The 13,644-nt window shown below is 43.3% G+C and overlaps 1 protein-coding gene across 3 annotated transcripts; it reads right to left on the reverse strand.

Moving 5' to 3' along the window:
• Positions 1 to 368: 368 nt before the first annotated feature.
• ISG20 (interferon stimulated exonuclease gene 20) lies at positions 369 to 13,240 on the reverse strand. 3 transcript variants are annotated; one of them, XM_043986027.1, is made up of 4 exons: positions 13,014 to 13,240; positions 12,249 to 12,504; positions 5,725 to 5,925; positions 369 to 640 (listed from the first exon to the last, which is right to left on the reverse strand). In XM_043986027.1, the coding sequence occupies exons 2-4, from the start codon at positions 12,483 to 12,485 to the stop codon at positions 554 to 556; spliced, it is 525 nt and encodes a 174-aa protein (XP_043841962.1). In that variant the 5' UTR covers positions 12,486 to 12,504; positions 13,014 to 13,240; the 3' UTR covers positions 369 to 553. The 3 variants fall into 3 exon arrangements, with proteins under 3 accessions (XP_043841962.1, XP_043841964.1, XP_043841961.1); XM_043986029.1 differs by having other exon boundaries at positions 12,913 to 13,240; XM_043986026.1 differs by lacking the exon at positions 13,014 to 13,240 and having other exon boundaries at positions 12,249 to 12,650.
• Between the last annotated feature and the right edge of the window lie 404 nt (positions 13,241 to 13,644).

The raw sequence follows: 13,644 nt of genomic DNA on the forward strand, positions 1-13,644 counted from the left end.
GCTACCTGTCTTGGGGACCATAAAATATTGAGGAGGAGGAGGAAAGTAGCTAACATTTTTAAAATGCCTTGATGTTTGTGAATTGCTTTACAAATATCTCATTTTATCCTCACAACAACTCTGCAAGGTTGATGCTATGATTATCCCGACTTTACAAATGAGAAAGCAAGCTCTGAAGCAAGTAGAGTTTTAAGAGCCTTGTTCAGGGTCACCCAGCTAGTGTGTGTCTGAGGATAGATTAAATTCAGGTGTTCCTGTCTACAAGTCCAGCACTCTATCTACTGCACGATCTGGCTGTGTCAACAAATCAAACTCTTCAAACATCAACCTCTGTCCCAGCTCATAGTGGTAGAAAAATCAGATCTGAGTAGAGAAAATAGAGATCCATTTTATTATCATAATACAAGCAAGAAAGTAAAGGCTTTGGGAGATCTTGTTTCTAAAGTGAAGAAGGTTTCTCTGGAGGTTTGTGGCTTCCATGTGTCCTCTTGAGATTGACCTTTGAACTTCAGGGTAGCTGTGTTGAGAACTATCCTCCCCTTCATCCCCCCAGTTAGTTCTCCCTTAGTTTCCTGGATACTTTATAGAGTTCCATAGTAGCTCTAGCATCTTCCACAGAGGAGTGTCCATGCATGCTGTTCTGTAAAGGCAGAGAGACAGATGTTAGGTCACCAGAGTGAAGAGGTTCAGACTAAGAATATTTGGGAAAAGTCTACCACAACTGGGCCCAAGCTCAGGCCAGCACTAGTTTCTTCCCTCTCTCTGGTACTAAAGGCTCTGGGTGCTTAAGCCTTATCTCTACTCCCTGGAGCCAAGGCTTGGGTTGTAGAAACTCTCAGGATTTGTCAGGAAAGAGGGGACAGTGAAAAGAGACTTGGATTTTGGAGACAGAAATTCTCAAATTCTTTATCCATCTGCTTATGTTAGTTGGTGACATGATGAATAGTCATGGAATTAGGAAGACCTGAGTTTAAATCTGGCCTCAGGTACTTACTAGCTGTGAGATCCTGGGCAAGTCACTTCACCTCTATTTGCCTCAGTTTCCTCAACTGTAAAATGGGGATAATAATAGTATGTACCTCACAGGGTTGTTGTGAGGATCAAATGAGATATTTAAAGAAGGCAAAGAAAGAAAGAACAAGTAATTAGGTCATATGCCACAGCTCCCAAGATATCAGGAAAATTTCTCCCTAATAAGTCACACCAATACAAACTGGATTGTTTGTTTCTGCAGTAACAAACACTTTGCATAATTAAAGGCTCCTTATCTTGGGGGCCCATAATAATATTGATGATGGTGGTAGTGGTGATGACAATGACAACGATTACAGTACAATGCTTGGCACACAGTAGGGACTATGTAAATGCTTATTCCCGTTCCCCATGTGCAAAGTGGGGACAATAATTCTTTCAGTACCAACTTTGTGGGACTGTTATGAGGAGAAAGATTTATAAACTATAAAGTATGTTGTAACAATCTGTGCCACTTCTTAAGCCCCAAGCTATAGACTTGCTGTATCCTGGCTCCCACTTGAGGACCAGTCTTGGCAGAACCAGGGGCTATGCTTGAGAAATGGTCTAGGTTGTGTGATCACCAGGAAGATAGGAAGAAGACCCCCAAACTACCTCCCTCCGCAGTTGTTTCACTTGTGTCTGACCATTTGGGGCTTTCCTGTCAAAGACACTAGAGTGGTTTGCCATTTCCTCCTCCAGCTTATTTTGCAGACGAGGAAACTGAGACAAACAGGGTGAAATGACTCACTTGGACTCACACAGCTAGTGTCTGAGTATTTGCTCATTATTACGGTTTTTTCTCAGTCCTTTCTTTTAGAAAGTTCTTTACCTCTGCAAAGTTTTCTTATTGCTAACATATACTCTATCCCCTGTGAAATGCTAATTCTTCCAAGAATTCCTTCTTGGTGACAGGAATAGGGATAGGCAAGTTCTGTTTTTACTAAGCCTAGAGCACTCTGACTACATTTTATATTGCACTTTAAAGTTTTCAAAGTGTTTTACATATGTTATTATTATAACAACCCTTCAATGTAGGTTTTATTATTATCCCCATTTTTCAGATTTGGAAACTGAGGCAGAAAGAGGTTAAATGATTTGCCCTGTGTCATACAGCTAGTAAGCATGCAAGTCAGGACTGAAACTCAAGTCTTCCTGATTACAAGGCCATCACCTATCTAAAATTTGTCGAAGAGCTAAGGAATCCCCAAGACATTTAGATAAGACCCTTCAGCATCATGGGAAGTAGAAAAGGATGAGGGAATTGATTCTGAGCCTCAACTTCCTGTGCTGCTACAGCAGGAAAACTTGGCAGGAAGTGCAAAAATGGCAACTGTATTGTTTTTTTCTTTCCGGGCAATGAGGGTTAAGTGACTTGCCCAGGGTCACACAGCTAGTAAGTGTCAAGTGTCTGAGGCCGGATTTGAACTCGGGTCTTCCTGAATCTAGGGTCGGTGCTCTATGCACTTCGACACCTAGCTGCCCATGGCAACTGTATCTTAAAGGGAAAAGGGAAATGGCAAATAGCAAGGAATCTGACCCACCATTGCCAGCAGTAGCCGCACCACCATTGGCAGCAGCCACACATCATATTCAGGGACTTGAAGTGTCCACAGTCTTTTCTGTCCATGAAAAATATGGCCCCTTAAAACTCATTACAACACATTGTTACAATAATAATACAAAAATGCTTTTCCTCTTCCCATCAGAGGGCTCCTGGCAAGAGCACCAGGGGCAAAGTATCCAGAAGTACACTTCCACACTGTTGTGCTGGCTGATCAAAACAGCTTGGCAGTTATTTTTTAATTAAGGAGCCCCAGACCAGGAGAAAACAACTCAGGCTGAAAAGAACCAGTGAGGTGTTTTATTGACCTGGCTTCCCTAGCAGTGTGTCTGGAAAGCAAAGAGCCAACAGTACCATGGGGTCCACACCAGCAAAGACGATAGAGCCAGTGAAAGATGTGAGCCAGAATTGATCTTACAAACACCATAATCATTAATGATCATTATCACAGGGAGCTTTCAGGAAGGTTTTTATGAAACCTTGCTACAAAAGAGGAGGACAAATATTTCTGTTTTGTAGAATTATGAAATTATGCTTAGAAAGTGTCTGTGCCTAGCACATAATAAACAAGTGTCTATCAAATTGGAAAGATTGTCCAATTTGCCTAAATTCACACAAAAATAACAGAAGAGTTGGGATATAATCCAAGTCTCTGAAATAATAACAATGATTATAGTAATCCTCAAAACAATAATAGCTAGTGTTCATATAATGCCTATGGTGTTCCAGGCAATGTGCTAAGCACTTTACAAATATTATCTCATTTGATCCTCACAAAAACCTGGGAGGTAGGTGCTATTAAGATTCACATGTTACAGTTGAGAAAACTGAGGCAAATAGAGGTAAAGTGACTTGCCCAAGGTCATATAGCTAGTGAATGTTGGAGGTCAAATATGGATGTGTCTTCCTGAAGGACTGGCTAGGTTTCCCCAAAGGCAGTAGTGCTTATAGTAAAAAGAGAATTGGATTTTGAGTTTAAGAATCTAGATTTGAGAGGCAGCTAGGTGGCACAGTGGATAGAGCACCAGCTCTGGATTCAGAAGGACCTGAGTTCAAATCCAGCCTCAGACACTTAACAATTACTAGCTGTGTGACCCTGGGCAAGTCACTTAACCCCAATTGCCTCACACAAAAAAAAGAGGGGGCAGATAGATGGTGCAGGGGATAAAGCATTGGCCCTGGATTCAGGAGGAGCTGAGTTCAAATCTGGCCTCAGACACTTGATCTAGAATTGGGGCAAAGTTTCATGGTATTATGAATCAGAAGACTGCAGTTCAAACCCTAACTCTACCACTTACTACTCAAGTGTCCTTGGCCAAGGTACTTTACTTCTTGGTCTTCGGTTTCTTCATCTCTAAAATGGACCTCTAAGGTCCCTTCCAGTTCAAAATCCTGGTGTAGGGAGGAGAGAGGGGTTCTATGCTATCTGATTAAATAAATAATTTAAAACAAATAGCTGGGCATAATAGTTTAAGGCTCAAATGTCACCAGACATCACAGTAGCCTAGTGTAATGGACTGAATGTTGCACTTGAATCCTAGATCTACTACTTAAATGCTTGAGCAAATCACTTAACATCTCTGGCTTCAGGTTCCTCTTTTTTAAAAATGAGAGTTTGCCCTAGATGACTGACGTCTACAGTCCTTTCCAGCTAGATTCACAGTCCATTGGATTTGGTTTTCCAAGGCTCAGTTTCTTTGCCATGTGCTTGGCAGAAAACCACATTTAACCAACATTCTGATCATTGGCCTGAATGCCTCAAAGCCCCCAAACCTAAATCCTTCTTTCCATCTGGATTTTAGAAGGTTTATTACCCACACTTTACCAAGAAGGAGAAAGCAAGGTTCAGGAAGAGTAACCATGCTCCTCCTAAGCATGTCTGTGGTTGAATGGGTGGCTTGAGCAATGTGTTCTCTTGGTCTTGGGTCCTCGGGGCCTTTGGGGAAACTTAGTTAAGTCTGTCTGTTACCATCCCACCCAATTATGGCAAACATACAACATGAAGAGTATGAGCAGAAAAGAGGGAGGGGCTTTAAGAGCAGGTTATATGTAATTGATGATAAGAGTAATAATGATCCTTTGCAAGTGAAATGGAATCACGCTGGCTGAGCACATAGCAGTTTTCAAAATGTCTTCAAATATTTTCTATGTCATTTGAACCCAACAGGCTGCTTTTGAGGCAGGCAGTTTTGCATTATCCCCATTTTGCAGACTAAACCCCCCCCCAAACAAAACAAAACAAAACAAAAACCCTGAAACACAGGAGGAGTGAAGTGATTTAACAAAGATTAAGGCAAAAGCTAGGACCGGGTCATGGGTTCTTTAACTTTTTTGTATCATGGACCCCTTTGACAACACTGGCTGTTCCCCATGCTAGAATTCTCTTCCTCCTCATCTCCACCTCCTGGCTTCCTTCAAGTTCCAACAAAGATCTCGCCTTCTGCAAGAAGCCCTTCCTGATCCCCCAATCCCTTTCCTCTGAGATTATCTCAGTCTATCATCCCTTCTCGATCTTATTTGTATATAACTGTTTCCATGGTGTCTTTCCCATTAAACTGTGAGCTTCTTGAGAGCAGGGAATGAGTTTTTGCATTTTTTCCTGCATTCAAAGCACTAAGCACAGTACCTAGCACATAGTAGGTACTTGATAAATGCTTGTTAACTTAACAAATAATTGAAAGAAATGCTAAATTTCAACTAGAAATTAAAGTAATGTAATTTTTTCTTATCCAAATTCATGGACCCCAGGTTAAGGATCCCTTTACTATATGATCTCTAAGGTCCTTCCCAGTTCTAGATTCCATGATCCCAGGACTGGAACGACCCCACCTTCTAGTTCCATTTTTATTATTCTTTCCACACCACCACACTGCTGGTTGGTTGATCCTTTACCACTGGCTGGCAATGTAGCTATCTCTTTGATTCATTGCATTGTATGAGTAATATGGAGGCAGAGGGTGCCCCCAAAGGCACAGGGTTTGCTGGGATGAACATCCTGATCTACCCTCTTCTAGTAATAGTTCTGGGATGAAATAGATGGAGAATGCTGTCATTCAGTGCCTGAGCATCATAAAATGGTCTTGGTTTTTTCAAACAGGGATCATTAAAACAGTGATGACATTCCACCCCAATTACAACCCCAATCTCACCTGAATTCTTTTCTTGAGGATCCTCTCACACAGAACCTTGAGGGCCACCCGACGGCAACCCCCTAGGCCTCCTGCTTCCCAAAGCATCCTGTCCTGGGAAGTATCATAGATGTCATAATCTGTAATGTCTTCCTTCAGTGCCTTAAAGTCATACCGGAGGTCATGGCCTACCACCAGCTTGCCTCGAAGGTGTTCCAAAATCTAGACCAGGAGACACAAGACACATGCATCACCTTAGACATCAGGCCCAAACTATGTAAGCCCAAAGTCTCATTTCAAGCTCTTTTTATGGCTTAAGCAAAGGGGGAAAGAGCACATGGTCTCTGATCACTATAGGAGCCCCATTGGACAGGATATGGCTAAAAGAAAAAAATCATGTGCCTAGTGATAGGGCATCTAACTGGAATCAGACAGTACATTTGAAAAATTATGTATAGCACCACCACCTTACTCCATATTAGTGTTTCCTCAAGGTCTTGGGCCAGCACCATAACACCTGTGATTTGAGATCACAAACAAATATTACTGAGTGAATGGAGAGTAAAATCTTCTGATGTTCAGAAGCCACATAACTGCACCTCTTTCCTTATCCGTCAAGGAGGGGGGGAGCCTATACAATGCTTCATTCACTGTTGGACACTTTTTACGCCCAAGGCTTCTCCTAGCACCCCTCCACTGCAGGTTCTGGTTTCATGGGGGCAAGGGCGTGTGCATGAGACAGATAGTCAGCACAGGGCTGTAATAGGAAAGGACAAATATCAGCCTGTGCTTTAGGACTTTTGAGGAGGGTGTGGCCGGCATGGACTTTGCCACTGTTCAGTGCTGATCATAGTCTTTTTCTGACTTCTATATGAATGAGCAGGAAACAATGTGCCATAAGAGAAAATGACCCAGGTTTCAGTGCTCAGGCCAAGAGTGGCTCTTATGCAGGGGCTGAGGTCAAAGTATTGCTACAGTCACAAGAATCCCTAGACACTCCCCACCTCCTTGTGCAAACCCAAAGTCAGGCCCTTCACTTGTTTTCTACCCAAAGTCCACTTCTTGCCCCAGTTGGAATAAAAAGTTGCTCCACCTGGGGTAATTCAGCGATGAAGTAACCATCACCCTGATTCCAGACACAGCGCATTTCCCCAGTGCCCCATTCAAGCACCGTTGGCCACTAGGATCACTTCCTGTTTCATAAGAGCTCATTGCCTTGGTGCTATTTGTTCTCAGCCCCACACCATGAGCAAGTAGAATGTAGTAGGAAAAGCACTGGATTATTCTGAAGGTCTGGGTTCAGACTCCAGCTCAAGCACTTAATAGTTGTGTGACCATGAGCAAATCACTGAATCTCTCTGTACCTCAGTGTTCTAATCAATAAATGGAGGTAATAATACTTAGGTTTTCTGTTTTGCAGAGGGGCTGTGAAGTGAAAATGAAAAAATGAATATGGGGGCAGCTAGGTGGCACACAGTGGATAGAGCACTGACCCTGGATTCAGGAGTACCTGAGTTCAAATCCAGCCTCAGACACTTAACACTTACTAGCTGTGTGACCCTGGGCAAGCCACTTAACCCCAATTGCCCTGCAAAAAAAAAAAATGAATATGAAAGCATACTTAATTGTATTTCATAACTGCAAAGTCCTATATAAATATTGAGCAGCTACATGGTGCAATGCATAAAGTAACAGGCCTGGAATCGGGAAGACTCATCTTCCTGAGTTCAAATCTGGCCTTGGACCCTTACTAGTTGTGTGACCCTGGGCAAGTCATTTAATCTTGTTTGCCTCAGTTTCCACATCTACAAAATGACCTAGAAAAGGAAATGGTAAATCACTCCAGTATCTCTGCCAAGAAAACCCCAAATAAGGTCACAAAGACTCAAACATAATGGAAACAACTGAAAAACAACAAATAACAAAATATAAATGTCAGCTATTATCATATGCTACTGAGAGGCAGCATGAATAGTATATAAAGAGGCTAGCCCTAGAGTCAAGAAGATCTAGATACAAGTCCTCCTTAGCTATGTGACCATGGGAAAGTCACTTATCCTCCTAGTGTCCTCAACTAACTCTAATACTAAAAGTTACAAATGAATTGTTGATCTTCATTGATGGAGGGAGATTCCATGGCAGAAGTTCCAATAAAGTCACAAAAAAGATAGATAAATGAATAGACATAGTTTCCATGGCAGGAATTCTGATAAAATCACAGGTTCAGGATAGATAGATAGAAAAATAAATGAATGAATGAATAATTAAATACATAAATAAGTGACTAAATAGGTAGGTCGGTGAATGAATGAATGAATGAATAGATAAATAAATAAGTAAAGTTTCTATGGCAGGAACTATAGTAAAATCATAGTTATAGATAGATAGATAGATAGATAGATAGATAGATAGATAGATAGATAGATAGATAGATAGATAGATAGATAGATAGACAGATAGACAGACAGAAATAGATTGCTATGATTTTGCTTCCTGGATTATGAAATCTGGACATCAGTTTCCCTGTCTCTACAATGGAATGCAAATAAAGCCCTGAAACACATACCCAACAGAGGCCATGTGGTATGGTGGAAAAAGTGATGGATTTGGATTCGGGGGACCTGGATTCAAATCCCATATTTGCCGCCTATTACCTGTGCAACCTCAAAAGTCACTTGCTTGACCTCAGTTTATTCATCTAGAAAATGTTGGGGGTGGGGGTGGGGAGAGTGAGGCGGAATAGAGGAATTAAAATGGAAAGAATGATTACTCTGCTGGAGTCAGAAGACCTGGGTTCACCTCCCCACCTCTGACCCTTATTAGTACTTGTGTCACTTCAGGTAAGTCACTTTATTTTTCTGGGTCTCAGTTTCCTTATCTGTAAATTGAAAAGGTTGCACTAGATAGTTTCTAAGGTGCCTTATACTTCTAAATCCATAATTCTATGATTAGATAAACTCTAAGACACCTCCTCATTCAAGATTCAACATAAGTATTTGTCTACACAAATGCAAATTCAAAAGACCTTTTTGTTTTTTGTTTTGCCCACTTTGATGTAAAAAGGAGGAAGTGAAAGTGCTGTTTCACCTTGGGGGCTGAGGCCCAGCCTAGGAAATGAAACACCAGAAAAAGAAAACACATCAAAAGGGGGAATTTAAAAAACACATCAATCTGATGAGTGCTATGGCCACTGGAGGGATCATCTTTCTTTCCATTTAGTTCATCACAGAGACAGCTGTTACATTCTTAGTGATTACAGCCTTCCCCAGCAAGGCTCAGGATGGACATGGGGAAAGTGCACTATGCACTTGATTGAAAATTGAATTATGCCCAACAAGACGAGTACCTGAGAGCCACAGGCCTCTGGGTAATTTGGCACTTGTTAATGTCATCAACCAGCGGGAACACAATCATTCCTATTAAAAAGACATCGGGTCTTTAAAAAGATCCATATCAAAGGCTGTCAATCTGTGCAAACTTTCACTAGTCCCTTTCTCATTGATTAATGTCAGAACAACAATGCATCTGATGGCAGAAGCATTTGATGCTCACCTAAAGAAAGCGGCAGGGAGGATGGAGGAAGATTTTTTTCCTTAGGTCTGTTGAAATTCTTCAATGAGTCTGGGCTGGAATGGATTTGGGGCCCTGACTGGCCTGAGTGGTCTATGCTATTAACAACCAACAAAACAATACGCTCGCTCTTTCTGGGGGGAGGGTTCCAAAGGCTTCAGAATGTGTCCACTGGGGGGACAGCTGGGTGGCGCAGTGGATAGAGCACTGGCCCTGGATTCAGAAGGACCTGAGTTCAAATCCAGCCTCAGACACTTGACACTTATTAGCAGTGTGACCCTGGGCAAGTCACTTAACCCCATTTGCCTCACCCCCCCCCAAAATTAAAACAAACAAACAAAAAAGAATGTGTCCACTGAATTAAATCAGGCCTCCCCCAGCCCTCTCCTGGTCATACAGTCACTGAATGATGAGACTAGAAGGGACCTTAGAGATCATCTGGTTCAACCTGCTCCTTTTTGAAGAAGTTCAGTGATTTATTCATTCTTTCCTCTGACAAGCATTTGCCAAGCACCTACTAAGTGCCAGATACTCTGGTAGGCCCTAGAGATACAAAGACCAAAATGGAGACATTCTTGCCTAAAACATAAACTCTTTAACTTATATTCTGGGAGAGAAGGGAAAGAAGGAAGGAAGGAAACAAGTATTTATTTAGCAACCACTGTATGCCAGGCATTAGCTAAGCACTTTACAATTATTATCTCATTTGATCTTGACAGCAACCCTCAAAGGTAGGCGCTACCCATTTATTTATAGTTGAGAAAACTGAGGCAGACAGAGGTGAAGTTTCATAGCTAGGCAGTGTCTTTGGCTGGATTTGAACTCAGGTCTTCCTCATGCTCCCTAGCTAGGGGGCAGAAGGAGGAAATGGTAGAGGGAAGGCCAACAAAGAACACTAGCAAGTGGGATTAAAGACCGTCAGTTAGTGACAGAGCCAGGACCATGTCTCCGGGTTCCCCACCTCTAGAAGTCTAATGCTCAGATACATAGTACTTTCCACCAATCCAAGGCTGACTAGCTAGACTGAAGGGCTGAGGCCTTCCCTCTGGGCTAACCAGGTGCTATTTGATTCCCTTGGGGGGTAGGGCTTGTTCCATTCTTTGCATTTGTATCCCTAGCACCTAACCCAGGGCCTGGAACACCCCTGTCAATTGATAGATCTCATCCAGCGTTTCATCACAAAAGCCAATTGCTTCTCAATGCTTTGTCTTGCTTTGACCATTTCCTTTATTTGTTCTGCCTGTTGGCTGCCCTTCCTTTTCCCTTTGGCTGGTTGCTATCTCACTGTTTCTTAGCTTCCCAATTATGGACCCAGGCAGGAAGAAGCAGGGAATCCCCCCACATCCACCATTGCTTTGGTTTGCTGCCAAAAGGAGGTTTAGAATGATCAGATTCTAAGAATAGAAGGGACCCTCCAGGCATCATCTAGCAGGAATCCTCTCTCCAGCTGGCTGTTCCCCCATGCCTGGAGTGCTCTCCCTCCAGCTCTGTCTCCTGGCTTTCTTGTCTTCCCTCAAGTCCCAGTTAAAATCCCACCTTCTGCAAGAAGTCTTTACTGATCCTCCGTGATTCTAATGCCTTCCCTCTTTTGATTATCTCCCATCTGTCTTGTATTTATCTTGTTTGTACAGAGTTGTTTACGCAGGCTGTCTCCCCATCAGAAAGTGAGCTTCTTGAGAGCAGGGACTGTCTTTTGCATTTTGTGTATGCCCAGTGTTTAGCACAGTACCTGGCACATAGTAGGTGTCCAATAAATTAACCAACTGACAGGGAGTCACCTGGACTCCATCAGAATACTTCCAGTGAAGGGGCAGCTAGGTGGCACAGTGGATAAAGCACCGGCCTTGGATGCAGGAGGACCTGAGTTCAAATCCAGCCTCAGACACTTGACACTTACTGGCTGTGGGACCTTGGGCAAGTCACTTAACCCTCATTGCCCTACCAGAAAGAGAGAGAGAGAGAGAGAGAGAGAGAGAGAGAGAGAGAGAGAGAGAGAGAGAGAGAGAGAGAGAGAGAGAATACTTCCAGTGAAGGGAAACCCATTGTGTTAATTTGATTCACCATGATTTCCTTATCTTCTTCCAAACCTCACTAAACATAGAAAATTGAGAACTGAAATGTCTTGGCTTCATCCAGGTCAATGGTCCTGAGGATAGTCATGGGAAGTGAGCGACCGGCCAGTTACAAAACTTTCATTTCAGTGAGCTAGGGGAACACATTTAAAACAGGAGAATATGAAGGGCAGTGTCCCAGTAGGTTAAAGACAGTGTTCAGAGGAGAACCTTGGTGTCCATGTAATTGTTCTAATGTGTATACTGTTAAGCCCCATACCCTGTATGAGAGTAGGATGGGGGTAAGTTCCTCAGGCCTGCTGTACAAATACAATCTTTGCTTCCTGCTGCCTATAATAGGAGAGGGAGAAGGCTTGGTCAATCCTAACTGGAGGAGATGCCAACCTCTGGCCACAAACGGCAGCCTGTGTTTCCTAATGAATGCCCCCCCCCCACCAATTCACTCTTACAGGCCTGTCCCAAGGCTGTGAGGACATGCACACAGATAAGAAGAATGTCAGAGGATCTCGATCATAGCAGTCCTATGGAGGACTGTCCTGGTGTCATGGGAAGTGCTTTAGACTGAGAACTAGACTTAGTCCCAGATCTGGCAGTTACTGGCTGCATAACGAAGCACAAGTGACTTTATTTCTCTGTGCCCCAATTTACTCATTTGCAAACTTTAAGGTCTGTGATCTACTTAAGTCCCCTCCAGGTCTGTGGGTTCTCATACAGTCAAGGTACCTGGGAGTTTCTCCTGCTGTGGGAACTCACCAGCCAGCGAAGCTGAATGACTTTCTAGTGATTCATCAAGAGTTTGCAGCTAGTGTGACTGCCCATAAATCCCACTTATCAAAACCATGGAACTTGAGATGTCTTTCACCTGCCCATTCTCCTACCAGGATAGTCCCCTCACTCACTTACCTCTTTCCTGGCACTCGAAAAAGGTTCTGCTTTCAGCATGTGAGTCGGTAGTATCCCACTGACGCTGGAACGATAGTCTGTGATCTCCCCTTCTGGCCTGATGTATTTGTCATACACCACCATGCCATGATAGTCCACGAGACTGCACCGAGCCAGACCGCTTTCCTGAAGAGGCCCCACTCCTACCATCTCACAGTCCATGGCGATGATCTGATCCTTTTGGACATGGTCCTCCATGGTCAGCAGGCACTCAGATCTAAGAAGGGAGATCGTAGAGCAATGACTGGAGAGTCTTTGGCCGATTAAACCATCATTAGAGTTCAATGGTGCCTGGACTTATTCAGGGGAACAAGCTCTGAACGAAGCTCGATGAAGCTTAGCAGTTAAATAGTCTCTGCCCTTTGTCACAAATGCCACCTGGCAACGGGAGGAGTTGGCACCCTGACAAAGTAACCAGTTTCCTTACACTTACACTAAGCATGGGGGGGGTGGGAATGGGAGAGAGAGAGAGAGAGAGAGAGAGAGAGAGAGAGAGAGAGAGAGAGATTGAGAGATTGATCTTGGTCTCTTTCCAACTAGCCAGAGAAGATCAGGAACAGAGCCTGGCCAGCCTCTATCACAGGTGAAAATCAACACATGTTAAGTTTTGCCACAAACAACATACTTCGTGGAGACCCAATCAGTGTGCTCTCGCTTTCTATCTTCTCAGACAGGACCCCACTCAGCCAGCCACCAAAAGTTCTGTCAGCCCTCAAAATAACTTACTACTGGCTCCCCCGCTCCACTTTGTAGCTTCTGCAGCTTGTATCATAAATGACTCATCTCTGACGGTAGATGTAGGAACCCAGAAATCTGAGTTTCAGTTTCCTTGTAGTTATCAAACAGAGGTACATCATTTAAGTTTCTGTATCGATTCTCTCTTCTGATGGTTGTGTCTCTTCACAGGGCACTTGGCTGTTCTTTTCTCCGGCGTCCATCTGCCCACTCACCACCTCCCCCCCCACCAAAACAAACAGGAAAGTCCTCAGCTCTGTCATCCTGAATGAGTCATCTGAATTGGCTGATTCTATTGCGACATCTTCCTTTCTTCTCTCAGTCTCCTCCTCCCCGAGTCAGCCCTCTAGATAGAGTAAATGTAAGGTTTAGAGCCTAGAGAAGATCCCACAACAGTCAGAGTGCTCTTGCCAGTCTGATACTGTGGGGAGAAGAGTTTGGAGAAGACGTGGGGAAATTTGTTTGGTGAAAGTAAAGGAAGTAACCGGATCCCTGCAGCTATTGATTTGGGATTATAATAAGGAAAAGAGGTCAAAATAATGCATAACAGAATAAGATAGAGGACCCACTGTGCAAATGCTGGGTCTGCTTCACCACTGGTGACCATGCACAAATCACGTAA

This window comes from Dromiciops gliroides, chromosome 2, assembly GCF_019393635.1.
Source record: "Dromiciops gliroides isolate mDroGli1 chromosome 2, mDroGli1.pri, whole genome shotgun sequence".
Taxonomy (NCBI): domain Eukaryota; kingdom Metazoa; phylum Chordata; class Mammalia; order Microbiotheria; family Microbiotheriidae; genus Dromiciops; species Dromiciops gliroides.

Bases quoted from the DNA above. Each gene is read 5' to 3' on its own strand.
- ISG20 (XM_043986027.1), bottom strand. From the start codon at position 12,485: ATGGAGGACCATGTCCAAAAGGATCAGATCATCGCCATGGACTGTGAG. The intron at 5,926-12,248 runs GTAAGTGAGTGA...CTCCTGGTCTAG, and splicing joins TTTCGAGTGCCAGGAAAGAG to ATTTTGGAACACCTTCGAGG. The intron at 641-5,724 runs GTGAGATTGGGG...CTGCCTTTACAG, and splicing joins TCCTCAAGAAAAGAATTCAG to AACAGCATGCATGGACACTC.